Raw genomic sequence first — 27,898 nt, 5'->3', positions numbered from 1 at the left:
CCTGGTACAAGTCAAAAATTTATTAAACCCTTTTTTTTTTGTTTTCCATTCCTGAACCCAAACCAGGGTTCTGATACCAACTGTAACAATCTCAAATTGTAAACTCAAAATATATGATATATATTCGTAGCTACAAAAAATTTTTTATATATATATATATACAATTTTCCTAAAATTTCGGCAGAGTTTCCTTTGTATTCTTTAGATACCAAGTTATCGACTCAATCATTTCTCAACCTGTAACATCAATCACAATATTCGTCCCATTATTTGGACTTCAAAAAACTCAAGTATATTTCAATATCTCAATTCTATTTTTCTATAGAACACTATAATAAAACTAATAAATTCTTAACATGTATCGTCTCTTTTTCTTTTTCTTTTTATTTGTGCTCAAAAATATACACAACCAACCATAATTCAACTTAATAATAATAATAACATTATAAATTACATCATACATAAGATAATAAGTTAAACATTACATTTTTAGATATGGAAGTATATTACAACAAAATATTAGTTCTTCCCATTACATTAATCACATAACAAAATTATTTATCCAAGCATCCACTTTCCAGATCGAGGGTGCGATGTACCTAAAAACATTATCGCATAAAACATGATTAAAACAATTGCACATTTCAATAAGTAATTGATTAAGGACTAATTATTCATATACATTAAAGTGACTTTCATATCATAGAATAAATTGTCTCATTTTCTTTTGAAGTTTCTAATTTCATAAATTCTCTTCTAGACATAGGGATACAACTACTAAAATAAAATATCAAGAGTGTCTCCCACAAACCAGCATATTTAACTTCAAAGTTTTACAATTAATCTATTTTACATCAAGTGACTATCCCATTAATTTGTAAATTAATTTTCTTAACATGGTCATGCAATCAGACATAAATTCCAGTAATCAGGAAATGATCTTCAAGGCTTGTCCATTCAACAGAACATTATTTCCAGTAATTGCCCATTCACCAAGGCATTATTTCCAATAACCAGAAAATAATTTTTCAAGGCTTGCCCATTCACCAGGGCATTATTTCCAGTAATTGCCCATTCACCAGGGCATTATTTCCAGTAACCAGGAAATAATTTTTTCAAGGCTTGCCCATTCACCAGGGCATTATTTCCAGTAACCAGGAAATAATTTTTCAAGGCTTGCCCATTCAACAGGGTATTATTCTCAGTAACCAGCACTAGAATTTACAATCTATAAAAATTCATTTTACAATAATAATAATAATAAATATAAACTAATTAATTACTCCAAGGTGTCGAACACCTACCTGGTGTCTGTGCGCGTGAAGATGTCCCTTGTTGCTGATTAGGTCCTGCGGCCTCCTCTGTACCAACAAAAATTACTTTGTCATTGTTCATTCATTCGAACCGGTAAAAATTCTAATACCCATTACATATTCTTTGATTAAATCCAACACCCTTAATTAAGTTTAATTGACTTTTAATTCAAGGAGGACAAAACCCTCCTTTATGAAACATTTACTTATTATTATTATTTTTTCACAAAAGTCCCTATACAATTTAATCTATCAACATCAATTGTCTTCAATTTGGTAAGATTCCTCAATAATAATATTTAAACTCCATTCTCTATTTTTTCTTCTCCATTTAGTCAAAAACTCCTCAATAATATCATTTAAACTTCATTCTCTAATTTTTCTTCTGTATTTAGCCAAAAACTCCTCAATAATATCATTTAAATTTCATTCTCTAATTTTTCTTCTCTATTTAGCCAAAAACAACCTAGGGAAGGAAGTGAAGATTTTTCTTTTCTCTTTGAAAAACTCTTACTTCATTTATATAACAACACTTATAAACCTTCATCTTCCCATATTTTCCAAACAATTGTATTTAACCTCAATTCCCCCAAATTATTCCTTTTTTTGGCCAAATATTCAATTAAAATGAGGAAAAATAATTTTTGTTTCTTTTACTTAAAATTAAACACTTACCCAATCATAATTCATGCTTTCTAACATGGTTCAAACATAATTTGCATCATTCCTATAAATTATAACATAAATCCACAATTTCACATAATCATAATTTTGCATAATCCTTCATCAAACATAAAATTAAAGGAATTAATCATTTGGAGCATGTTATTTACCTCACTTTGATAAGGATTTAAGGAAAGAATGCAAGAAAAATCAAGTTTTCTTCTTCTCCCTCTTCAAACCCTAGCTTGAAATCCTTCCTTCAATGCATTCACCACCTTAAAATCAACCCCCTCTTTATGTTTAATTAAGTTACTCACTCTAATTACTCACTTTAAGTAGTGAAATCAATGAGCATTTAAGTAGAAAAATCACACAATTCTTTCCCCTCTCTTTGTAGAAAGCTCACGGCTAAAAGAGAAAAAAAATGGAGCATTTATAGTCTAACTTTTACTTATTTACACATTGGCCCTCATTTCTTCTCATTTCTGTTTTTGCCACTCAACTCTTCTTTTTACTTAATTCTCACCTTAACATCTTATATTTTATTCTATTGTATCCAATTACAATACTTGGAATCCTTTTATTTAATCTATTTGGTACTTTATTTATTTTACTCAGATTATAATTTAGCGGGTTTTCACACTCTCTCTCTCTTTATATTTTTGTAATGCTTAAGTTTTGTTTATATTAATCTCTTGTTTATGCTTTTCATTTCCTTTCCTTTACTTAGTTAACTTATATCTTATTTATGTTCTTATCTTGTTTATTTATGTTTCTCTCTTTCATTATGTTTAGCTAAGTTTATTATGTCAAGGTGAAAATGTTACACTAATGGTGTAAGAATAAGTATAGTATAAACTCAACATGGACTTTAATGTTTGATACTAACATGTTTTGTATTTGTTATCTTGTTCACTTTTAATACTTTGCTTGTTAAATGGTTAATCTAGATGTATGTTTTATAACCCTTGGTACAACAAATACTTGGTATTTTCATAGCCCAGCCGTATGGTATAACCGACACCTGTGCTATGAAAGGAACTTGATTTGTTGTTAACATAAGTTATAATCATGAATACCTGACAACATTTACAAGTATTAGCATTATTCGAATAAGATAACTAATATAATCATGTTAACAATTTATAATCTGATTGGAACCTTCTTTGTGTGTGGTTTCCAGTTGAGTAATAAAAAGAGCTTATAATATACTTGTTTGAAATACCATTAGTGGATCCTCTAACCTTAACAATTATTTTATCATTGTTTAATCCTTATATCAATATCACATCTCAAAGCTCTCTTCAACTCCTTTTCCGTTATTATCTATTTCTTTATTTGTAGTTTATACAGTTAACCTCCATGTGGTTCGATCCCGGTCTTGCCGGGTTATTTATTACTTCGACACTCCTACACTTGAAAGAAGACATCAACTCTTTAGTCGTGTCAGTAGACCTCCTATCATCAAAGTCCTCGACATAATCTGCATCTAGATATCCCCCAACCGAAAGATTACCCTGTTGTTTGTTAAACATGATATCATATTTTGTAGTACCCCTCAAGTATTTGAAGATCCATTTGACTGCATCTCAATAATTTTATCCCAGATTTGATAGAAACTAGCTCACCACACTGACTGCATGTGTCAAATCTAGTCTTATACAAACCATAGCATACATTAAACACCCTCACTACACTAGCATAAGGGACATTTGACATGTCTTTCACTTCATCGTTTGTCTTTAGGCACTGTGTAATAGATAATCTGAAATGATTTGCTAAAGCTGTACTCACTGGTTTTGCATTATCCGTGTTGAACATTTCCAACACTTTCTCAACATAGCTACACTAAGATAACCATAATCTACTAGTAGTTCTATTTCTATGAATCTCCATACCAAGAATCTTTTTAACAGCACTCAAGTCTTTCGTGTTAAATTCATTACTCAACAAAATCTTCATCTTATTGACCTCACTTATACTTTTTACAGTAATCAGCATATCATCCACATAAAGAAACAAAAAACATGAAAGAATCATCATCAATGCTCTTTACATAAACACAACAGTCATGAATCATCATCAATGCTCTTTACATAAACACAACAGTCATACTCATATCTTTTACTGCCAATCCTGATCATGTAGGAGTCAAATCACTTATACCACTACCTTGGGGACTGTTTTTGTTTATAAACTGATTTTCTCAATTTTCAGACCAAGTGTTTCTGTCCAGGTTGACTAAACCTTTCTAGTTGTACCATGTAAATTTGCTCCTCCAAACACCATGGAGAAAAGTTGTCTTGACGTCCATCTACTCTAATTGCATATCAAAATATGCTACCAAGTTTAACACTACCCTGATGGAAATATGTTTGACTATATGAAAAAATATCTCATCGTAGTCAACATCTTTCTTTTGTGATTAACCTTTTGCTACTAGACAAGCTTTGAACTTCTCACCCTTTTTTTTTATATTGCTTCTTTCTTCTTATACACCCATTTGTATCCTATCATATTTTTCCTCTCTAGAAGTTCAATCAACTTCTATGTCTGGTTCTTATGCAGAGACACTATTTTTTCTTTCATAAAACCCATCCATTTACTTTTATCTTGATTGTGTAATACATCATGAAAAGTAGTAGGATCCTCACTACTAGTAAAAGTGCATAAAAAACCAAATCTTCAAAACCATACATAATGGGTGGTCTAATGGTGCATTTAGGCCTACCTAAAGCTATATTATCATATTATTGATCTTCTAAACTAGAACTCCCTGAATTCTCAATGGTTTTTATCCTTAATATGAGTATCTAGCTCCACATGCACCTCATGATCATTGTTGTTGTAATTTTCTAGTACCTATTTCTTTTCTTCTTTAGTACGTTGTAACATGGCTTTTTCATTAAAAAAACCACATCTCTACTGATCACCACCTTGTTTGCTTTAAGATCCCAGTGCTTGAAACATTTCACCCCTTTCTAATACCCTAGAAAGATACATTGTCTAGACTTCGCATCAAACTTTGACCTCTCATTACTATAAATATGCATATAAGCTAGACATCCAAACACTCTCAAACCAAAGTAGTCTAGAACAAGAAACATGAAGTACACTTCCATATTCACTGCTTCTACCCAGAAGTTTTTAGTAAGCCCAGCATTTAGCCTAAAACACCTTGCTTTTTTAGCTATGGTTTTGTTTATCCTTTCTACTACACCATTTTGTTGTGGTGTCTTGCATATTGTGAAGTGTTTCTTGATCCCATGTTGCTCACATAACTCCATTAACTTTGAATATGTGTACTCAATACCATTGTCTGACCTAAGGCATTTGATCTTCCTCCCCGTCTATTTTCTACTTTTGCTTTTCATACCTTGAACTTGGCAAACATTTCTAACTTATATCACATGAAGTACACCCAATCCTTTCATGAATATTCATCAATGAAAATCATAAAATACATATATCCTTCACGTGATGTTACCCTTGCTAGACCCCAAACATTTGCATGAACATAGTCAAGAACCCCCTTTGTCTTGTGTGTGGTTGTCTTAAACTGCATCTTATTCTGTTTTCTAAAAAAACAATACCTACAGAAATCATGTTTGCATGTTTTGACACCCTTCAATAGATTATTCTTATAAATTTTCATCTTCCAACGCTCAACTATATGGCCTAATCACATGTGCCATAAGTTTGTGTTATCTAACTCAGATTCTACGACTGCAGCTTCATCTACAATTATGGTACCTGACAGTCTATAATTATTTCTAGGCAATCTTTGTCCCTTCATAATTATCATAACATCTTTACTCACCTTCAATACTCCACCTTCATACTTGAAGATGAACTCATTATGGTCTAAAGTGCCCAATAAAATCATATTCTTCCTCAAATTTGGTATATGTCTAACATCACATAAAGTTCTAACAACACCATCAAACATTTTAATTTTGATATTTTATATTCCAATAACTTTGCATGGATCATCGTTACCCATCATAACAGACTAACTTGTAATTGTGTAACCAATCTTTATTGGGAGTCATATGATAAGAACATATTGAATCCAATATCTAAAAATATATGGGATGATTTAAACTGGATGAAATAGAAAGCATGTCTCCATCATCGCTCTCTGAGTTTTCTTCCACTACATTCATAGACTTTGATTAATTCTCTTTGTTCTTTACATCCCCCTTCTTTTTCTCTAAACATTCTTGTGTTATATACCCTATTTTTCCACACTTATAACGCTGTATATCCTTCCTTTTATTGGATTTGGATCGAGATTTGTTGTTTCTTGATTCATTCCGAGATTTGTTTTTCCCACACTCTTGATTACTCCTCACCACCAGCTCTTCACCTTTTGAATTTTCATCACCAATTTTCTTCCTCAAATTAAAGCTTAATAGGGCACTTATGATCTCTTTTAATATGAGAGTTTCTTTTCCCCACATAAGAGTTGTAACCAAATTTTTATATGTAAGAGAAGTAGGTGGAGAATTCAGTAACATCAACACGTTGTCTTTATCGTTGAACTTCACATCAATTCACTTCAAATAGTTAACAATCTGATTGAACACATTCATATGTTGATTCAAATTTGTACCCTCTGACATATTAAGACCAAACAATTTCTACTTAAGATAAAGTTTGTTTGAAAATGACCTGAACATATACTAACTTTTTAGTTTTTCCCAAACTGTCGTCGATGATTCATCATCTATGACATGATACATCACATCATCATCTAGACAAAGCCTAATAGTTTCCACGACCCTGGCTTGTAGTTCTTACCAATTTATATTATCCATGCCTTCTAGTTGCTTTTGGTATAACACATTCACCATGCCCTGCTACACCAACAGATCCTTCACAAGTATTAATAATTTTTTCTAATACTCATTTATGATACTGCAAGGACAATGCCCCCGCACCCCCACCTATTAATCTTCCCTAACAATAAAACAGGAAATAAATCCTAGAAAGGTAGATGTCGTTGTTCCACTTTTCTCAATACACTCCACTCTGATATCTGCATATAAGCCACAAACTACAACATAAAGGTAGGGTCAAATGGCTTAGAAGAGATAAATGGTTGTGTTAATTAGGATCTGCGATAGGTAGAAGATGTCGTTACTTTATGGTTTGGATTGTGTGATGGAAAGGAAGAAAAAGGTTGGAATTTGGTGGCAATCTATGATTGCCATGTTCAGAGTAGCTGGCCATCGATTTTGGGCAGAGGAAGTCCAACGATGAGAGGGTTTGTTTAAAATGGAGTCTATCGAGAGTTAAGAGGGCGTATATCTAGTTTGTTCTCTTTTTTTGGCTTTGATTAGCTAGGTTCATTGTTTGTAAAGGTGTATCTCTATGTTTTTTCTTTTATGTTTAGTCTCCCTTGTTTATATTGTCTGAGTTCCTCTTAAAACAGTAAAAACCTAAACTTGAAAAGTAGTATTAAATCTTTATATTATTTCCTTATTAAAGTAGAATCTTTCTATAATTTTTTTAATTATACTTAGTCTCCTATTTATTTTTTTTCCCTCATTTGCATGATCTTCCATTATATTTTTTAGTTCCAATCGTCTCGGCTTCCTTTTTCTTTCTTGTCTCTTATTTCACTTCTTCTTATTTTTCTACCTTGTCACATAAAGAAAAATAATATAAAATAAATGAAAATTATGAAATAGTAAAAATTGATTGAGTTTTGTTGAGAATTTGTTTTTAGAGAAATTAGGGGGTCAAAATGGATTATGAAAAAATCAAAGTAAAAAAAAATTAGTTCATTTTCTTTCAAAAGACTTTAAAAACTTTATAAAAAAAACCTTGCAAATTTAGTTTATTATCCTCCTCGCTGAAAAAGATTTATTTTGATCATTAAAAATTAAAAAGAAATTTCCTTGAAGGATATAACTTGTCATATTTAAATACTTTTTTCTACTTAAATAAAGAAGAAGTTTTTAGCCCCCATTCTCAAACGTATTGAAATCATCTTTATCATAGACTCTAATGTATCTCTATAAATTTAATTATTTCAATATATTTTTATATTTTAGATATTTTTCTAATTTATAATTATATTTTCATTTAAATTGATAAAAAATTATATATTTATGATAATTTAAACTAGACATGATATATTAAAAAAATAGATTTAATTTCATCATATAACCTTGCAAACTTGAGTATGCAACTTAAAATATCCCGAGATGGTCCCCATCTAATTTAGTTTTAGGAGCAAAAATATTTTTCATTGTTTATCATTTCAAAGGCAACTTGTAATTAATGGAAATGAGCAGAAGAAAGGACTCTATAACGCACCATTGAGTTTCTCAAGATTCAATAATGATGATAATAATAATAATAATTTATTTTCACTTGTACTTGAATTTGAAATTTGATTTTTAATATATTTTTATATGTTAAGTCATTCTCCAATCCATCATTTTAGTTGATAATTTCATTTTCTTGTGTGACAAACTTAAATTTGATATGATTTATTAAATAATAAATTAAATTTTTCTTAAGAAAGCACTAGCATGTTGAAATTCATTTCTTTTCATATATTTTTAAAATAAATAGGCTGGGCTGGAGTTCATCACGTGAGGACATTATACCTTTAAAAAAAATGATTGATTAATGATTAGATTGACAATATAAAAGGAATAAATTTAAGGTAATTAAATTTGTAAGGGTATGTTTGGGAGTTTAGTTGCAGTTATTTTTTAAAGTGCTTTTCATGCCGAAATGCATTAAAATGATGTATTTTTATTTTAAAAAAAAAACATTTTTGATATCAGCGTATCAAAACGATCCAAAACATATAAAAAAATTAATTTTTAAAAATTACAATTTGCACTATATTTCCAAACGAAGCCTCAATTTATAACAATAAATTAAACAAGTGCTGGTCCTATGTATGGTAGGAAGGGGATCCAACTTCAAAACTCCCGTGGAGGTGGGCTTTATGAGCTGTATTTACAAACTTAGTTAAAACAATTCATTTTGGGTGAGCCCAGCGGGATTATTCATAACAGCCCAACCTCTCTATTTATTTCTCTTCAAGAATAACAGTTTACAGGTACAAGCTACTTACAGATCTGATTAAATTATTTCTTAACATAACAAAAAATCTAAGTTGTAAAGTTGCATAAAATTATTTAATATTATTATTAAATCTGGCCAAGCGGATAAATCTTAAAACCTTCCGTTTCAATTTCTTGTCTAGTCTAAGTTTAAAATTAAATTGTGTATGAGTTGTCTCAATGTGATCCAATCGGCCTTGTCAGTTCAGAGTCAACCTATAAAAAAATTATGATTATGAAATTTAAAAAACAAATAATGAAATTGACAGAAAAAACTTCTCGACCCGACTCTTTACTTAGCAAGAGTTTAAAATTAAACTACGTGAGATCAGTTATCCGGATATGATCCAGTCGAGTTGGCAAGTCCAAAAGCTACCCTGACGACTGATAAAAAGCATTAGACGATGAAATTTAGAAAAGGAAGGACAAAATTGAAAGAAAAAATAGGGGAAATAGAAGGGAAAAAATGGGGTTGAATTACAAAAGAAAAAAAAAAGAGCTTCACTGTTCACATGAACATTGAATCCAAACATAGAATCATAGTTTATTTGTTATAGAAGGTAACTAGTTTATTGACCGTGTTCTCCCTAGGACTTGGATTAAAAAAAGTTTGAACGTAAAAACGTAAAAAATAATAATATCTAGAGTAATAGAAACTTTTCGGCATTATTACGAAACTTGATACAACGGTTCAAATTTAAAAAAATCATGACCCAACTATTTTCTTAATTTAGATTCTAAATTAAATAATATGAAAATTATCTTAATGTGACCTTATTCACCGGGTAAATTCAAAGAAAAAAACTAACTCAATTCTAAAGGATAAAATTAAATAAAAACTTTTTATTGAATGATGGAATTGGAAAAAACAATAAAAGATTAAAAAAAAGAAAAAAGAAGAGAGGTAGAAAACCCAAAAGATAAGAGAAGCTCATATTAAAAAATAAAATTAAAAAGAAATTAGACCAAAGAAAAAAAAGGATCAGAAATTTTATTATATAATAAAAAATACAAAAACCAATTTTCACTCAATCTAATATAAAACGATAAACTTAAATAAAAACCTCATATTAAAAGAAAAAACTAAAAGAAAAAAACAAAAATATCAAAGAATCAAAATACTATATAAAAAAAAGAGAATCATATTAAAGGATAGAATTAAAGGGAAAAAAAACCTCAAATAGCAAATAAAAAAAAAACCTAAATTTTTATTTCTACTTTATTTATATAAGAGGGGGACGACTTATTGACTACCTTTCCTGGAAAAAAAATATTTATAGAGATAATAAAGAATATATTAACATGTTTCATTATTAACAACGAATATTATTTTAGGTGTGACCAACAAAAATCAAACCAACCTTGAAGATGGCATCTAATCACAGGCCAATAATTAATCCTTTGTCCAAGCATGCACGTGAATATGGTTAGTCGCGTTGAATGCCTAATGCATTTATGATCCAAGAGAGTCAAGTTGCCAGCCCACGTGGCATTTTGAAACTCAAAAGAGTCAAAAGTAAACGAGTATCTCCAGTGCCGTGAGGACTGAGGATGGCTACTTTTCTAATGCAAGTTATTCAGACTTTGTTTTTCCTTGTAAATATCAACTTAACCTTGAAGGATTAGCTTAATTGCTAAGAAATAGCCCTTCTTATAAAATATAAAATAAAAAATAAAAAATAAAAAATTAAGGCTTAAAGGCCACTTTTTCCTTCATCTAATCACAGAATGCATGTGAATGCGAATGCAATTTCTATGCATTATCGTAGAATATACTGTATAACAATGTATTTGAGTTGAAAATCATGAATAAGAACGACAATTAATGCGAAATATTGGGCATTAATAGGAGGACAATAAAGAGAATTCCTTGTAAAAGCCCTCGTCAACCCTGGCGATCGATCTTCTTCCATTTGTGTGAACTGAGACTTTTAGAAGAAACCCTCAAGAACCTTCCTCGTCCCCCCCACCCCTCTCCCCTCTCTCTCCATTAGTATTTCTCCTCCTTCCTTCATATACCAACTCCAAAAACATTTTTCTCTCTTCATTTCTAAACCAAACCCGTTATCCTTCTCTTTCTCTTAAGCACACAAGAATCAAAATTTGAGTCCATTTATTCAAGAAATGGACCCAGGCTCGAGAGATCCACCACCTGAATACAGAGAAGGCTATGCATTAAGTGGCAAGATAATGCTTAGTGCTATTGTTATTCTCTTCTTTGTTGTCATTCTAATGGTTTTTCTCCACCTTTACGCTCGTTGGTACCTCACTCGTGCACGCCAGCGCCAAGTCCGCCGTGTCCGCAACCGCCGTACCCATCTTGTCTTCTACGTCGACTCCGCCCAAGACCCCAACAATGTCACCTCTCATGTCACGCGTGGCCTTGAAGAGACTGTCAAGAATTCTCTTCCTGTTTTTGTATATTCAAGAAAAACCCACCAAGATTCGATTGAGTGTGCGGTTTGTTTATCCGAATTTGAAGAGAACGAAAGGGGTCGGGTCTTGCCCAAGTGTAACCACAGTTTCCACACCGAGTGTATCGATATGTGGTTTCATTCTCACTCCACTTGCCCTCTTTGTCGCTCTCCGGTTGAGCCGGTGGCGGAAAACCCCGTTCCAGAAGGTTCAAATTTCGGGATTTCAGAAGCGGGTTCGGGTCTGTGTACCTCGTGCCAGCACGAGGAGGATCACGTGGGATCGGCTTCTACGTCGTCGTTTAATGATGGAAGGAAACCTGTTGGGCTTATTGGTGTGACCATAGACGTCCCAAGGAGAAATGGGAATTTCGAGGACGAGTCAAATACCGAGTCACCATCAGCGAGTCACTCTTTTAGATCGCCAATGAGTCGGATGTTGTCGTTTAAGAGGATGCTAAGTAGGGAAAGAAGAGGTACTGTGTCTCCAACCGTGGCTAACTCAGTGAGCTGCGGTGGTGGGTCAGGGACGACCGAGTTTGATATTGAGCATGGGCGGGATGAGTCGATGCCTCAGCAAACTCGGTGTTAAAATCAGAGGTGGCAATTCTTGACCCGGTTAGAGGAGTAAGTAACCACGTGGCGATTTTCTTACTGAGAAAACCGGCGGCGATAGCCAGTCGCTTAAGTGGCAGTTTTGTTCTCACGTGGCGGTGTGGGTCCTTGTTGATGGGAGCGCCGCTTGAGGTCCTATGTTTGACTTTTGACTTGTATATAATGAAAGGAATCTTTTTGTTGAATTTTCTCCTCCTTATATTTTCTATTATGATTTGAATATAGAATTATTTAATTTTAGATACAGGAAGGAATGGTTTGTTGGGTTTGGAAAATTATTATTTTGAATAATAATTAGAATTTTCTTCATTTTTTTTAATTATTACTATGTGAATTCACATAATAAGGTTAATTGCAAGTTATATTGATGTGAATCTTGTAATCACGTGGTCACGTGATTCATAATCAAGATTGAGATCTGATCTTGAAAATTGAAAAAAGATCTGATAGGAATGTGACACAATGAAAACTTACCTCAAGGTATCAACATTATTAGAATGAAGTCAAATAATGATGCTAAACCAATTAATCTTTGATAAGTTAGATTTGGTTCGTTCAAGAACCAAAAAATACAAAAATATCTCTCACATGTTAAACTAAAAGGTTCAAAAATATTATTCATCAAAGGTTTTTTGAAATTTAGGTTTTATATGTGTTTAAATAGTTATGAGAAATCAATCCTAATGGATCAACCATTGTGGGCTAAATTGATTCACTTATAAAAAATGACCCAAAACATTTACTAGTAAACCCAAACCCTAGATCTTAGCTAAAAACCAGAACATTAATTAAGCTCAAACATAAAAATAATAGTAAAAATAACAAATTTGAACAATAGCTTGTTAATGCCGCATGTAATAGAAAAAAAAACAAGATATAATATCTTAATTCTCATAACTTGAATAACTCTTGATTGAGATCCACCTTCCTAGATACTCTAGAATTGCTTAGCTAACTTTTAAAGTTCTTTAGACACTAGAAAAATTGATCTAAATATAAATTTAATTGTTAAAGTCTTCTTTCTTTGTAGGATTAAAATTTCCTTTTAGAACATGAAAAACATTAATAAAAATTAATTTCTCATGTAGCTGCTCATCATCACTTTTCTTCCTTAACTAGAAGAATCAATCTTTAACATTAAATAATCCTTCCAAGTTAGAATTAAAATCTAACCGCCCCTTTAGTTTCCTTGAATTATTATGAAACTTTCTTCTTTTTTTGCTAAATATTCTTCTAAATAATCAGGACAGTAATTAATGAATTTTCCTTTCAATTTTGGAAGAATATTTTGTTGATCTTTATAAGAAAAGAATCTCGCATCTTAATTAAAACAAGCCAATTTCGGACCCCATGTGGTCCAAACTCATACTCATTGATATAACTCAAACCAGAACTGATACAAGCTCTCAACAAGTCTACTTTGCTGCCAAAATCAGACTCGTGCATGGGTTAACCTGATTTGACCAAATGAATTATCAAAGAGATTGGACCGAACCTATCATCATGCACAGACCAAGACTTGCTAAAACTATCCCATGCTAAAAACTCATCATGGCCAAATGGAAAAACAAGCTAAATTCTAGGAAAAACACAATCTTGACTGAATAGCCTCCTTATCAAACCCAAGCACAAAATTGAAGGCTCTTCATGAGAAATCAATGGCCGAATCGTATCACATATTATGTTACAAGTGTTTTCATTCGTGAAGAGTGGTTTTCTTTTTAGTAAGGTTTAGTTAATGTTTGGAGATAAAGATATTTTTTCTATACTTTTATTTTAAAATTGTTTTAGAATAAATTTTGTGTATGTCTCTTTATGTTTTTTTATTATTATTTTGAATGCTAATAAATATAATCTTTACTTGTTCAAAAAAAAAAAACAAAGAAAAAATTGTCATGTACTCAATTCAATAAAAAAAAAACTAGTTAAAGAATATCGTTGGTGATAAAGTTAGGTGGTATTTGGTAGTGTGGTTGCAATTTTTTTTTAAAGTATTTTTTATTCGTGAATGCTTTAAAATAATAATATTATTTTTTAAAATTATTTTTGAAATCAACACATCAAAATATCAAAATGATATGAAAATATATATAAAAAATTTATTTAAAGCAAAGAAAAAATAAAAAAAAATATTTTTTTAAAAAATATTTTTAAAACACAAAAATAAACAGACCCTTATTATATAATATAAAATAAAAAATTAAAGTTTTTTAAAAGTGCCAGAACTTGAAATTCAGAGTGCATGTATAAATGGGGACGCCATAGAATGAAGGTTAGGAGTAGTTGTGAATTGGCCCCAAGGAAAAGTAGGGGGAAGCATCGTTGTCGGGCAAGATGGGATTTATTTTACAGAAATATTCCTCCTACAATGTTGTTTCCATGAAGAACATATTATGTTCAGGATAATGCTTAGATGACATGAACAGAAGTTAATAAATCTTATTCAAATAGGACACGATGGGCCATACAACTTTTATATTATTTAATTCATATATTATGTCTAAAATTTATTTTATTTTTTAATAATTTAATTTTAAAAAAAATTATTTTGATACCATTCTGGTCGAATTAGTACTTTTTATCCTATTTTTTAATATTATGACACACTATCTATATTTTTTTTATTTTAATTTCACTTAGTATCCTTTAGTTTATAACTATTTATCATAGCATATTTTTATTAATTAGACTTTGTAGAAAAAAGAACGAAAATAATAATCAAGCATCCAGAGAATTAATTAAAGTTATCTTTTCTTAATGTTTTAGAAATAATAGATATAAATGTGTTTAATTATAAATAAGATAATAAAATAAACATGTTTCTCATATTTTATTTGTGTTTTAAAAAAATTGAATTTTTATTTATTTTTTTATACTTTAAATTATTACTCTTTTATGTTTTTGGATAATTTTGAATTTTTTATATTAAAAATAAATCTAAAACAATATTTTAATATATTTTTAAAATAATGGTTGCGCAGCTGACGGAGCCGCCGTACTAAACCCCTAAAACACGCCATCTCTGCTCCCGAAGAGAGGTCCACACGCTTTCGTAACTGTTTGTTTGAGGCTTTTTAGGTAGAGACACAACGGATAAGTCAACAAATCGTGTTTTGTTATACTGAATGGCGTACGATGTCCTTGACACGTCTTCTTAGAGACCCGCCAACAAATTCCAAAATACTCTTCATGCATGTCTTGCAGACTAGGAGGCCGAATCCTCACCGTTCAACATCAAGCTAGTTTGATTGATCTCCTGAATTTGGTATTTTTTATAAAATTAATTTTATTTTTTTAATATGTTATATAAAAATAAATTTTAAAAAATAAAAAATATATATTTTTAATATATATAAAAAAAACACTTAAAAACAACGCTACAGCCAAAAATAAAAAGTAACGCTGCCAAATATCATGAACAGTGGTGAATTCAGTCGTGTTCACCACCAGAAGACGGAGAATGTACTGTCCAATCAGGGCATTTTAGTTGGAGTGTCATTTCAAAATGAAGAGGACGAGGTAACTTTATAGGCATAATAGGAGCAGTTGATCACACAATCATAGGCAACAATTCTGCTGAAATCATTTCATTGATATAACACAATCGACAACGTAGATGTCCTGCAAATAAAACGGTGGATGCTCTTTTTTCTTTTTTTCTTTTTTTGCATTTCATAAATATTTTTGAAAAATTTTAAAAAAATGTTTTTTATTTTCAATTAATATTTTTTATTATTTTTAAATTATTTTGATGTGCCGGTGTCAAGATTAATTTTTTTAAAATAAAAAACTATATTATTTTAATACATTTCTGAGAAAAAAGTACTTTAAAAAACAATCGCTACCACACTCACAAACACAAGTTCATGAAGAAACTAGTCAAAAGAACCCAACAACCTCAAGAAAGAAATAAAAAAAAAAAAAAAAAAAGAAGAGGAAACAAGAAGCATCTAAGAGATGTGATTGCATCACATGCAATTGTAGTTGATGGATTCCACCATCTCTGTGGGTATATTGTGTCATTCAAATGGAGGAAATGATTAGGCGTCTGCACGAACAACGACACATGCTCCAAACCGTTTTGTGAAAAGTAAATAAAGATAGAGTATCTTAATCTTAGGGAGGCTACTTTTAGATCAAGACAAAGATTAATTAGAAGATCTAACGATGCATGAATGCTAATTGGTAGGTGGTTTGATCTATCTAACTATATGTCTCATCAACCTAATCATGCTCATGCTCTTGTCATTCAAGTTAATAGGAGAAGGAAAAACAAATGGGAAGTAGTTTGAAGAATTTTGAGGTGTGTGTGAAGAGGTACATGATCACTCCATATCATATAAGAAATTGAGAGAATACACGATATAGTGCTAATTAAAAACTTGTTTGTTTTTGTGTTTTAGAAGTGTTTTTTCAAATGAAATATATTTTAAAAATAATAATTACCATATTTTTTTGATAGGTGTTCATGGCACTAGTCCCTCGAAGACTTTTGGTGTTCAGCCTTGATTCAGGAGCAGTTTCTTGGTGTAGCAAGAGAGTCGTTAATTAGTCTCATTACTAACAATCGAAATGGAGTTTAGAGGAGCATCTTCATCTGTTTAATGATTATGCAGCCCTCAACCAGTCAACATCTTGTATCATGCAAGAACTAATAAACACGTGGAAGTGAGGATCAAAAAAAAAAAGTAGTGGTGGCAAATATATTTATCGAAGGAGATGGTGGAACCAAGTTCAGAGTCCTCGTCCTCTACGGCCGGCCATTCTTCTTTTCATGTCATTACTAATACTGTTTTTTAACCTAACTTCGAACTATCATTTTTACATTTAAGAAAATCCAAGCAGAGAATAATACTGCAAACATCTTGAAAACATTACCGGAAGCAGATTGGTATTGTTAGATGCTACAGGAAGATGATTATTCTATCAAAAATATATAAGATAGGCTATTTGTATTCGGCTCAATCCTTTTAGTAAAAGATTAGGCCGAGTTTAATTTAATTGTAATTTAATTATGAAAATGAACATTAATTAGTGAATTACAACTTATCCACTGCTACACTTGACAATTAGTATTTAGTAGCGTTATTACAAGGCCCTTCACCTGCAAGTCCGTGATGTATTAAAAATAGATTACACATGCTAGCTAGCTGACCATTGTCTCTAGGACTACTGAGTCAGAAATAATGCAATCACATTGTAAATGCACCAAGCCATTCAGCACTAGGATTGAATAACTCGAGCAATAAAGTACAACTTGCTTATCATGATTTTGTCACCCGGTCGAATGCAAGTCAACTGGTTCAACAAGTCGAGATCTTCGCCTCTTCTTACCTTCCGGCGTGCACCTACTAGTGCCACCGTTCTTCCCAGGCCTCGGACCTCTCTTTCTTATTGGTGATTTAACTCTCTTTTTGGACATTTGAAATTGTCTTCCTTCCTGATCTTTTTTATGACCGAGGAGCCGAACATTGAAAGGATTGACAGCCGAGTAACAGAACGACTCCCCATTAGCTTGACTCCTTTCCAAATCAACTTCTCCATTGTTCACCTGAAATCGGAGAGTTCATGGTAATTCTTTCAGCTTTTTAAAGCAATGATTGTATTTCACTCCAAATCACTTTCCTATAGAATTGATTTCGTCCAGCGCAACTTCATATATAATAACAGAAATTTAAGTTGTCTTTTAAGAAAATATCCTAGAGGTTGTAGCCTACATATCGCAAGTTTGAGGCCTGAGAGCAATTGCATTGCATACAATAGGGTACCAGCCTTTTATTTTAGAAGCTATTCTACTTTAATCTACTAAGATTGGTAGATTGAAATAGTGAAAGAGAACAACCAGCTGAAGAAGCGCGGAGAAGGTTCGAGCCACATCATGCTTTTCCTGGCCCTTTACAACGTCAGTAAAGGCCATGACATTTTTGCTATCCACTTCAAGAGAGAGTTTGTCAACAATCCTTTCACCATAGGCATGAATGTTGAATGGCGGATGTGAGTCCTATTAGAAACAAAATTCACCTTCAATTCAAAACCAATAAAAAAAATTGAGAACAAATAAAGAACAGCAACAACATATACAAATAGTGGCTGTAGTTGCCAAAAGTGAAATTCGGATAATATGAAGAGAGCAGAGAGATAGAAGTTACTTGTTCTTCCAAGTTTTGCTCAATTTTCTGTTTCCATGATGAAACCCGAGTAGCCAATTCAGTTTGCTTCTCAGTTTCAGCTATATTGGCAAGGAGAGCATCCTACGTATAAAAAAAAAAAAAGAGGGGGTGGGTAAGCTACAACTAGGGCTCACAGTCAATTCCAAAATTTTAGGGTCCTGGTTGATCTCTGTAATTCAACTTTCTACGATTTCTAAAATCATTGATTTCAAAAACCATGCTTGCATGTCCTGTGAAATTCAAATGAAAAGAAAAACCAGCAAAGCGCGCAAATGAACAATGATGAAAGCAAGGTTTCAGAAATGGCCAGAAAGTAAATGCAGAGGACTAAGCATGTGTTAAAAAACTGCAAAGAGAGCAGAACTTATTCAGCTTGCTCCTCAGGACAAAATCAGGAAGAAAAGAGTACATGTTCCAAAATATTAGGCAAGTTACCGAAAATGTTTTGGACAGGTAGAAAAGTCAAACACTTAAGGCTGCAAAGAAATTTCACCCAAACCCTTAAAATAAATATGTGAGTATAAGAGTGCATGTACTATTTCCATGGACTGGGTAAATTTAGTCAAAAAGGATCGAAATATAAGCTTACAAGATGAGAGCGACATAGATCTTCTAGGCTTGCTTGAGAACTTTGATCTCCGTGTCCAAAATCTTTATAGGTGTCAAAGCAAGTAGCGCCATCATCATGCTGTGTAAATCAGTCAGTAAGCAACTGGATTGTTCCTTCTATACTACAGCAGATACGAATTAGAATAAAACACAAGCCTGCCAACCTTTTCACGTGGAGGGGGAAAATCTTCATCCTTGTATTCCGGAATCTCATCATCATGCTGCCCGAAATCAGGGAACCCAGTGTAATATGCATTGTCTTCATTGTCATTCCCAGAGGTACCAAAAGTATCAGGAATATTATGTCCTTCATTAGTAAGGGATTTCCTCAGCTGCAATTGGAGCATCGGGTATGGTATAACAATCACCAGAAATTAAGGTTAAGACAGTATCAGAAAAAAAAAAAAAGAACAATACCTTTACATAAAATGGAGTAGGTTGTGTGTTCCTATGTTTTCCAAGTTCGTTTTGCCGTGCTTCCCACATTTCTGTGAGATCCAGACTAACAGGACCATGCATCCTTGCAGGTGGAAACAGAGTAGTTATAGATGCGTGCTTAGCAGATTTTTTCCCATTCCTTCTGAAAGCTTTTACTGCTTGTTAAGAGAAATATATTATGAGTGCAAAGTAAACATACTACATGGAAAACAGAGGGGAAAAAAAACAGAAACAAATTCTGTAGTAACCTTTCTCAAAAGGTTTCACTTTTAAGTTCCCAGGTTCATGAGGATTCAATGGCTTCCAGGGATCATCATCATCATCCAAATCTTCTTCATTATCAGGTTCTGAATGTGTGTCTTCCATATCAAATCCATGATTGCTGTCAAAATTATCATGGACAGTAGGATCAGGCCCCGTCTTATAATCATTAGCTTGAAAACCGCAACCAGCAACTGGTGGTTGCATGGGATTGGCATCCCGATTCTTTCCAAAAGAAGGCTTATAAGCAGTCCCCCCAGAACATCTTGTCGGGGATTGAAAGGTCTTGCGTGTTGAGCTGCCCCTATAAGAACCATATTGTGCCTTTCTAGTATCATCTGCTTTCAAAAAATCATTTACGGCTATGGCATCACATGGGTTTAAGAGAATAAAGTCTTGGTAAAGATCATTGGTGGCTAACTGCAACCATGTAGAAAAAATAAGTAATTTAGATTGGGTCAGTAACAGAAAGATCGATATATTAAAATGTGGAAGTACATGTAATACCAGATATGACTCTAATTCCCCGCCATCACCACTGGTGTCTAAGCAATCGCCTTCAAGAACAATAAGATTTGCTGGTGGTTTCACAAAGTGATAGAAAGAAGCATCTTTGCTGGTTGAAGCATCTAAGTAATTTCTTGGTTCAACTGCAGTAAACGGATTTCTTTCAGCCAAGAGTTCCATCATAACTTCATCAAATAGAAGGCAGAGTTAGGCCTACCTGGGACATCATCTGAGACCCAAAATTGATCAGTATCTTCTTCAGAAACTGCTTGGGAACCACTTCGTTCAGGCTGGACTGACGCGCCCTCTGATTGCTCCTGCTGCCTGTTTCAAAAATTTATAAAACCAATCTGAACACCATTTCATTTGGGCTTCAAGGCTACTCATTATAAAGCGTTCAATGGCTTTCTTGTGAGAATATAAGTTTTTATTTGGGTATAGATGATGTCTCTTTTTTCTTCATGATATTGACCTTGTTTATAATCCATAGTTGAGCTTTCATGGGTTGGTTTGGTTTGAGAATTTATTGGGAAGAGTATATTAAATCACCTCTAATTTGTGAATTTCTAATGATCACTGTGTTCCACAACAATTGATATTTCCCTGACAAAATGATCAGTGTTCTGTAATTGACTGTTCCAAATCTATTTATAAAATTCATGGAAATTAACTGAATACACAGTACATCCTAGCAATTCTTTATTAAAAGATAACAACATATAGTTACACAAACTTAACTTGAATATCCCAGCTCGATTAAGAAGATGACAGTTGAATACATCACCTGTCATGTCTTAACCAGTAGCCCCATTATCTATCTCCATTTCAAGCAGTGGAAAATCACTCAAAAAAGAAAATTGAATTTGGCAACTATACATATCATACACAAACTCTCCTTGAACTTGTAACAGCTATCAATCACAGCAACAAAATTATGAAATACTTATCCTGAAAAATGTAGGTTTCAAAGCAACAAAACCACCAAATTTTATATTTCAACTGTATTACAATTTAAAAACCAAATGACAATCACCTTTAGCTATCAAATAAACTCACAAAAAATGTAATTTACACACAAATTCTTAAAAGAAATCAATTTTGCATCGAAAAGGAACTTGACAAACAATCAAAACCCAACAAAATAGGCATAAAAGGTACCTTTTTTGAGAAAGGAAATCCAAAGCATGCAAAACCAAGTTGTATAGATACTCAACCTTCCTGCTATAAACTTGAACTGAACCTTGAAGCAATAAAGCAGCTACATTTGCCACAAAAAGAAAAGCCCATTAAAATCCCTCAACAACAGAACCCTAGAAACACAAATAATCTAAATAAAAATCCCAAACCTTTGAGCAATAAAGCAACTGCACTGTTCAAGAAAATTAAAAATAAAACACAATTAATTTCTATAAAACCCTAACCTTCAGCGAAATTGACGTTACTATCCTCTTCGTTTCCAGCAATTTCACCAGAACAAATCTTTAACAAGTAATCTTCGAGCTTTTTTGAAAGGTCGACTTCCCAATTGGCTTCTAAATCACGCTCTGCTTGTACAGTGTGGTACTTGCTTGGTTCTTCTTTGTTGTTGCTAATCATTGTTTTAGAATAATTATATAAGAGTTCATTTGGGGGGCTTTTTGGAGCACTAGGGTTTTGGGAATTTGAAGAAAGGCACAAGTGGGGGAGGTTGGGAAATTCAAGGGTGTTTGGCTGCCTGGAAAATTAGAGAGAAAGTGTGAGAAAATCAAAAGCGGTTTTGTGAGTTCAAAATTTTCGGTGCCTTTTTTTCCCGCTTGTCTTTGTTTCCGATTTTTTTCTTTTTCGGCTTTTCAGTTGTATTTATTGGGTAACATTTGGTTACAAGAAAATAGTGAAGAACATTTATTGATAAAAGAAACTAAGACATAATAATATATTTGTTTTTGTGATAATTTTAGAGTAAATTAGATTATTTTTAATATAAAAAAATATTTTGGTATTGCTAATATTTTTTTAGTAAAAAAAAAAATTGTATGAGAATTAATTCAATGTGACTTAGCTATTTTAGCGAGTTCAAAAACAATCTCAATAACAGATAAAAATATAGTTTGATTCAAAATAAATATTTATGATGAGATTTTTTTAATAAACATTGAGAAGACAACATATTTGATCAATTCATGTCAACTTTGTAGTAACCCGTCAATTTGTATACTAAGTTACGAGATCATGATAATCTCATAGAAAATAAATCAAAATAAATTACAAAACTCAATTTCCAATAAACTCAATGTTATAGGATGAGATTAAAAAAATCAATTAAAAATAGGATCCAAAAAAATAACCTGAATAAGTCCGAGTTAACTTGACAAACACGTGATTTAGGTAATGAGACCAGAATAACCTAAAAAAAGATAAATTAAAATAAATTATAAAGTTTATTTTTCGATGTACCCAACATTAAAAGATGAAATTAAAAAAAAATCAATTAGAAAAAAAAAACTCGAGTCAACCCATCAAAGCCGCGGTACAGGTCATGAATCTGAGATAACCTTATAAAAATAAATTATAAAAAATTATAAAATTCAATCCCTAATAAATTTAATATTGAAAATGGAATTGAAATTAAAAAAAAATTAGAAGAAAAAAAATGAAGAAGAAGAATAACATCATTCTAATGAATAATGTAATGTGATGAGGGAATACATTAAAACCCTCTCTTTTTTGTGGTTTTTTTTTTTAATTTGCACTTTTAAAATAGAATGAACATATCACAGTATTTTTTATTTTTTATCATTAAAATATCTCTTAAAAATATTTATATTTCAAGATTTTTTGGCTATAGATTATAAAAATAAAAATAGTTATTATTATAATTTTAAAATCTAACTTGGAGGTCATTATGGAGTAAGGTTCAAGTCACAGGTATTTATAAGAAAAATTAAAATGATGTCCATTTCACCAAAAAAAAAAAATTAAAAAATCAATGGAGTTTAATTGGTTTGTGGGTCAACCTAAGTTTTTGATCAGTTATGGTTGAATCAATTTTTTTTTTATTTTTTTAAAATCTAAATTGATTTAGGCCTTAGATCGACCACATCCAATATCTTAGCCCAAAATTCTTTTATCACTTGTGAATTTTAATAATAACAATAATTTGGTGATTTTGATATAAATGTAAGGATTTGATGTTGTAAGGATTTTTCTACTATGTTAACGTGAAGCAAAATGGATTCAATAGAATGCAAATTCGAATATACATAAGCTTAATTTTATTTGATCAGTTATGGTTGAATCAATCTTTTTTTTTTATTTTTTTAAAATCTAAATTGATTTAGGCCTTAGATCGACCACATCCAATATCTTAGCCCAAAATTCTTTTATCACTTGTGAATTTTAATAATAACAATAATTTGGTGATTTTGATATAAATGTAAGGATTTGATGTTGTAAGGATTTTTCTACTATGTTAACGTGAAGCAAAATGGATTCAATAGAATGCAAATTCGAATATACATAAGCTTAATTTTATTTGATCAGTTATGGTTGAATCAATCTTTTTTTTATTTTTTTAAAATCTAAATTGATTTAGGCCTTAGATCGACCACATCCAATATCTTAGCCCAAAATTCTTTTATCACTTGTGAATTTTAATAATAACAATAATTTGGTGATTTTGATATAAATGTAAGGATTTGATGTTGTAAGGATTTTTCTACTATGTTAACGTGAAGCAAAATGGATTCAATAGAATGCAAATTCGAATATACATAAGCTTAATTTTATTTGATCAGTTATGGTTGAATCAATCTTTTTTTTTATTTTTTTAAAATCTAAATTGATTTAGGCCTTAGATCGACCACATCCAATATCTTAGCCCAAAATTCTTTTATCACTTGTGAATTTTAATAATAACAATAATTTGGTGATTTTGATATAAATGTAAGGATTTGATGTTGTAAGGATTTTTCTACTATGTTAACGTGAAGCAAAATGGATTCAATAGAATGCAAATTCGAATATACATAAGCTTAATTTTATTTGATCAGTTATGGTTGAATCAATCTTTTTTTTATTTTTTTAAAATCTAAATTGATTTAGGCCTTAGATCGACCACATCCAATATCTTAGCCCAAAATTCTTTTATCACTTGTGAATTTTAATAATAACAATAATTTGGTGATTTTGATATAAATGTAAGGATTTGATGTTGTAAGGATTTTTCTACTATGTTAACGTGAAGCAAAATGGATTCAATAGAATGCAAATTCGAATATACATAAGCTTAATTTTATTTGATCAGTTATGGTTGAATCAATCTTTTTTTTTATTTTTCTAAAATCTAAATTGATTTAGGCCTTAGATCGACCACATCCAATATCTTAGCCCAAAATTCTTTTATCACTTGTGAATTTTAATAATAACAATAATTTGGTGATTTTGATATAAATGTAAGGATTTGATGTTGTAAGGATTTTTCTACTATGTTAACGTGAAGCAAAATGGATTCAATAGAATGCAAATTCGAATATACATAAGCTTAATTTTATTTGATCAGTTATGGTTGAATCAATCCTTTTTTTTATTTTTTTAAAATCTAAATTGATTTAGGCCTTAGATCGACCACATCCAATATCTTAGCCCAAAATTCTTTTATCACTTGTGAATTTTAATAATAACAATAATTTGGTGATTTTGATATAAATGTAAGGATTTGATGTTGTAAGGATTTTTCTACTATGTTAACGTGAAGCAAAATGGATTCAATAGAATGCAAATTCGAATATACATAAGCTTAATTTTATGTAATCGAGTTTTTATAGGATTTAATGTTTTTCATTGTTGAATTATGCATATTGAAAAATATCTCATGAGAAAAATTTTCACCATAAATTTCAATCAGGTCATGGGTTGATCTACTGGATTAGTTTGAGTTTTATAACTAGAATTATTATGCTATTATTAATTTCAACACTTAATATAAACTAGTTTTTTAAAATATATCAGTTTGATAATAATACTCATGTAAGTTCGATCTTGAAACTTCATTTTTATCTTAGGCAATGAGTTTATGATTTGATTTTTGTATGTCTTAGGTTCTGAACGGTTGAATACAATATTTGATTTTAAAAAATAACAACAAGACTATTAGATAGCGTTTGGTTACTATCTCGAGATAAAAAAGATAGAGATGATAAGAACAAAGAATACAAGATAAAACAGAAAACAAAGATAAAATTAAGTTTACCAATGATGTACAGAACATATTGAATGTCTCTTTATAGAATAAAATATAAAAAAAATCCATCTTGCTCTTAATATATATTATTCTCAAACTTATATAATTAAAAAAATAAGTGATATTTTTTTTCTTTAATTTATATTAAATGTTAAATTTAACGATAATATAATAAGTATAGTTATAAAAACTCGGGTTGACTCGATAAATTATCTTGAACCTCGGCTAATATGCATTTAAGAAAAAATAGACCTGATACCATTAATAGACAAACATGGTTAAGTTTCTAGCATAATTTCACACACAGAAGATTTGCATGATCAAACAAAAACACTAGTTTTTTTTTTTTAAATAAAAACCGAATTGAATCGAAAATAATCACTCTAATAACAATAATAATAAGGATTACACATTCAACATGCAACTCTATTAGAACAAGTAATGATGGCAGACACACCTTTGAATTCTCATGGTTTTCTTCCTGCTTCAAAGCCTATTAAACAAGCCGGAAATGAACTCTTTTGCCCGATCACTTGTATTTGTATTTCCTTTCTTCTTTTCTTTTTTCTTCAAATTCCGCCACCTATTATTTGTGTTTATTTATTTTTTCTTGAATCTTTTCTCAATTAATTCAAACAGGACCCATTTTTGACATCTATGAGTAGAAAATGACCATGTCATCATTGAATAGACCCAAGTGATTGAGTGCACTTAAATATAATAATAATAATAATAATAATAATAATAATAATAATCAGATGTTCATCACTCAATTAACTAAAATTAAAGATTGTGCACCGAAATAGAAAAATACTAAAATACTAAACAATTTTCTCTATAATAAACACTTACAAACCAGTAATTAAAAGAGTTTGAAGGATTTAAATTATGTAGAAGAAAATATATATCTTAAATCGTAGTCTCCATTATTTATTTATTCATTTTTTATTTTAATGAAAATTATCTTTTTTATTAACAACATCGTTATTTTAATAAAAACTCAACGTAATTAAAATAAATATTCATAGTAATTTTAATAATTTAAACTAAGAAGGGAGAAAAAAATTATTGAGGCAAAACTCCCATTTCATCATTATTTTACAAGGTAAAAAATTTATTAGTAGTATTTTTATAAAATAAAAATTTATCATGATCTAAAAAGTAAGTTTAAAACAAAAACAAAAACAAAATCATGTCTTTATAAATTTTAATGTGGTTGAATGAAAAAAAATAAAAGATTAATTACTTCATGAAACTTATATAAAAAAATTAAAAAGAATTATTTTATTCTCATTAAATATTTATGTGCAATTTGTTACATATTACACTCATATATAATTATTAATAAATTTATTTCAAATACAATCATAAACGGTTCTCATTTTATTTTAAAAGATGGTATAATCGGATAGTTTTTTTAAATACATTGAGATTATTAATTTAAATACATTTTAAATTAAAAAATATATAGAGCTAGGAGGTCGGGCTGCGCGTCTGACCTCTAAAATAGAAAGCTTAAAAAGCTAAGATGACATGCCTAACATTTTTCTTTTCTTAAACGCATCTTTTGCTCAATTTATGTATATAAAAAATTGTAGCACAAGACGCGTGATCTGCTGTAATAATTTATTTTTTTTAGTTTAACGTAAGTGTCCGGACCAGCTTGCGCGCATCTCAACTAATCCTACGGGCCCTGAAGTTAACAACCATGTAAACCTCCATTTCTATCACCTCAAGTGGCTAGAAATCAATGCTGAGTTTTTAGACTTAAAAACCCAAATTCCAACTTGATTTGACTTTAAAAATCCATAAAAATATTATAAAAACCTCATTTTCAACTCAAGAAAACCCTCTAATCACTCTAAATATCTAAAATCAAACCAAATGTAAAAACTTTTATGTTCTAATCTATTTTTTCTAACATAGTTAAAAGGCAAAACCACCGCCAATAAAATCTCTTCTTAAAGACGAACATATTGACATCAATATTGACAGGTGTTTTTGCTAGAATATAGCCGATAAAATTCACTCTCTCTTTTTTTTTTTCCAATAACTTTCTCTCTCATATTGAAAATTGAGAAATTATAAAAATAAAGTTTAAGGACTAAAACATAAAAAATATAAAACTACAAGAACCAAATAATGAAAAATTCAAAGAATTGAGGGATGAAAGTGTATTTTTCTGCAAAAATAAATAAATAGATGATGTTCTTTAGTGAAAGTCATCCTATTCTATTATAAAGAAGTAATACGAATTGTAACCGTAATGGCAATAGGAATAGTAACATAGAGAGGAGAAAATTGAGGAAAAATAAGAGGAAAGACACTGGACATCCTCATTTTGTCATCTATTCTTTTCAAAGGGCTAATCCGTAATGATTTGATTACCCTGCATGAAACACTCTTCATGATAAAAAAAAAAAAAAAAAATTAATATATATTTTAAAATATAAAAACAATTAAGTTTAGGCTATTTTTTTTTTCTGGAATTCACTTTCTGGGAAACCACTTTCCAAACTTTCCTGTGTTTGTTTGCCATTAGAAAAGTTGGTCAATGGAAAACACTTTTCAGTTAAAGAAAAATTTGGTTTAGTTTTCA

The 27,898-nt window shown here is 30.7% G+C and overlaps 2 protein-coding genes across 3 annotated transcripts; one reads left to right on the top strand and one right to left on the bottom strand.

The window, feature by feature from the left end:
* The first annotated feature begins 11,048 nt into the window (after positions 1 to 11,048).
* LOC18096532 (RING-H2 finger protein ATL2) lies at positions 11,049 to 12,415 on the top strand. Its single transcript, XM_006386784.3, has one exon. The coding sequence runs from the start codon at positions 11,192 to 11,194 to the stop codon at positions 12,071 to 12,073; it is 882 nt and encodes a 293-aa protein (XP_006386846.1). The 5' UTR covers positions 11,049 to 11,191; the 3' UTR covers positions 12,074 to 12,415.
* A 4,672-nt stretch (positions 12,416 to 17,087) lies between these two features.
* LOC18096531 (condensin-2 complex subunit H2) lies at positions 17,088 to 21,905 on the bottom strand. 2 transcript variants are annotated; one of them, XM_006386783.3, is made up of 11 exons: positions 21,503 to 21,903; positions 21,240 to 21,339; positions 20,299 to 20,405; positions 20,082 to 20,224; positions 19,562 to 19,994; positions 19,293 to 19,468; positions 19,040 to 19,207; positions 18,856 to 18,954; positions 18,246 to 18,347; positions 17,939 to 18,097; positions 17,088 to 17,647 (listed from the first exon to the last, which is right to left on the bottom strand). In XM_006386783.3, the coding sequence occupies exons 1-11, from the start codon at positions 21,675 to 21,677 to the stop codon at positions 17,372 to 17,374; spliced, it is 1,938 nt and encodes a 645-aa protein (XP_006386845.3). In that variant the 5' UTR covers positions 21,678 to 21,903; the 3' UTR covers positions 17,088 to 17,371. The 2 variants fall into 2 exon arrangements, 1 of the variants encoding a protein (XP_006386845.3); XR_008059779.1 differs by having other exon boundaries at positions 17,498 to 17,647; positions 17,939 to 18,117; positions 21,503 to 21,905.
* Positions 21,906 to 27,898: the final 5,993 nt, after the last annotated feature.

The sequence above is a fragment of the Populus trichocarpa genome, chromosome 8, assembly GCF_000002775.5.
Source record: "Populus trichocarpa isolate Nisqually-1 chromosome 8, P.trichocarpa_v4.1, whole genome shotgun sequence".
In the NCBI taxonomy this organism is placed as follows: Eukaryota; Viridiplantae; Streptophyta; class Magnoliopsida; order Malpighiales; family Salicaceae; genus Populus; species Populus trichocarpa.
Note: the sequence above shows the minus strand (reverse complement) of the source record. Positions and strands in the feature narration are given on the sequence as shown.

What these genes read in the sequence shown, in the direction of transcription:
- LOC18096532 (XM_006386784.3), top strand. Translation starts at nt 11,192, where the DNA reads ATGGACCCAGGCTCGAGAGATCCACCACCTGAATACAGAGAAGGCTAT.
- LOC18096531 (XM_006386783.3), bottom strand. Translation starts at nt 21,677, where the DNA reads ATGATTAGCAACAACAAAGAAGAACCAAGCAAGTACCACACTGTACAA. An exon ending in ATCTATGTCGCTCTCATCTT is followed by an intron (nt 18,348 to 18,855) that starts GTAAGCTTATAT and finishes TTTTATACGTAG; the next exon opens with GATGCTCTCCTTGCCAATAT. An exon ending in AGCAAAACTTGGAAGAACAA is followed by an intron (nt 18,098 to 18,245) that starts GTAACTTCTATC and finishes TGTTTCTAATAG; the next exon opens with GACTCACATCCGCCATTCAA.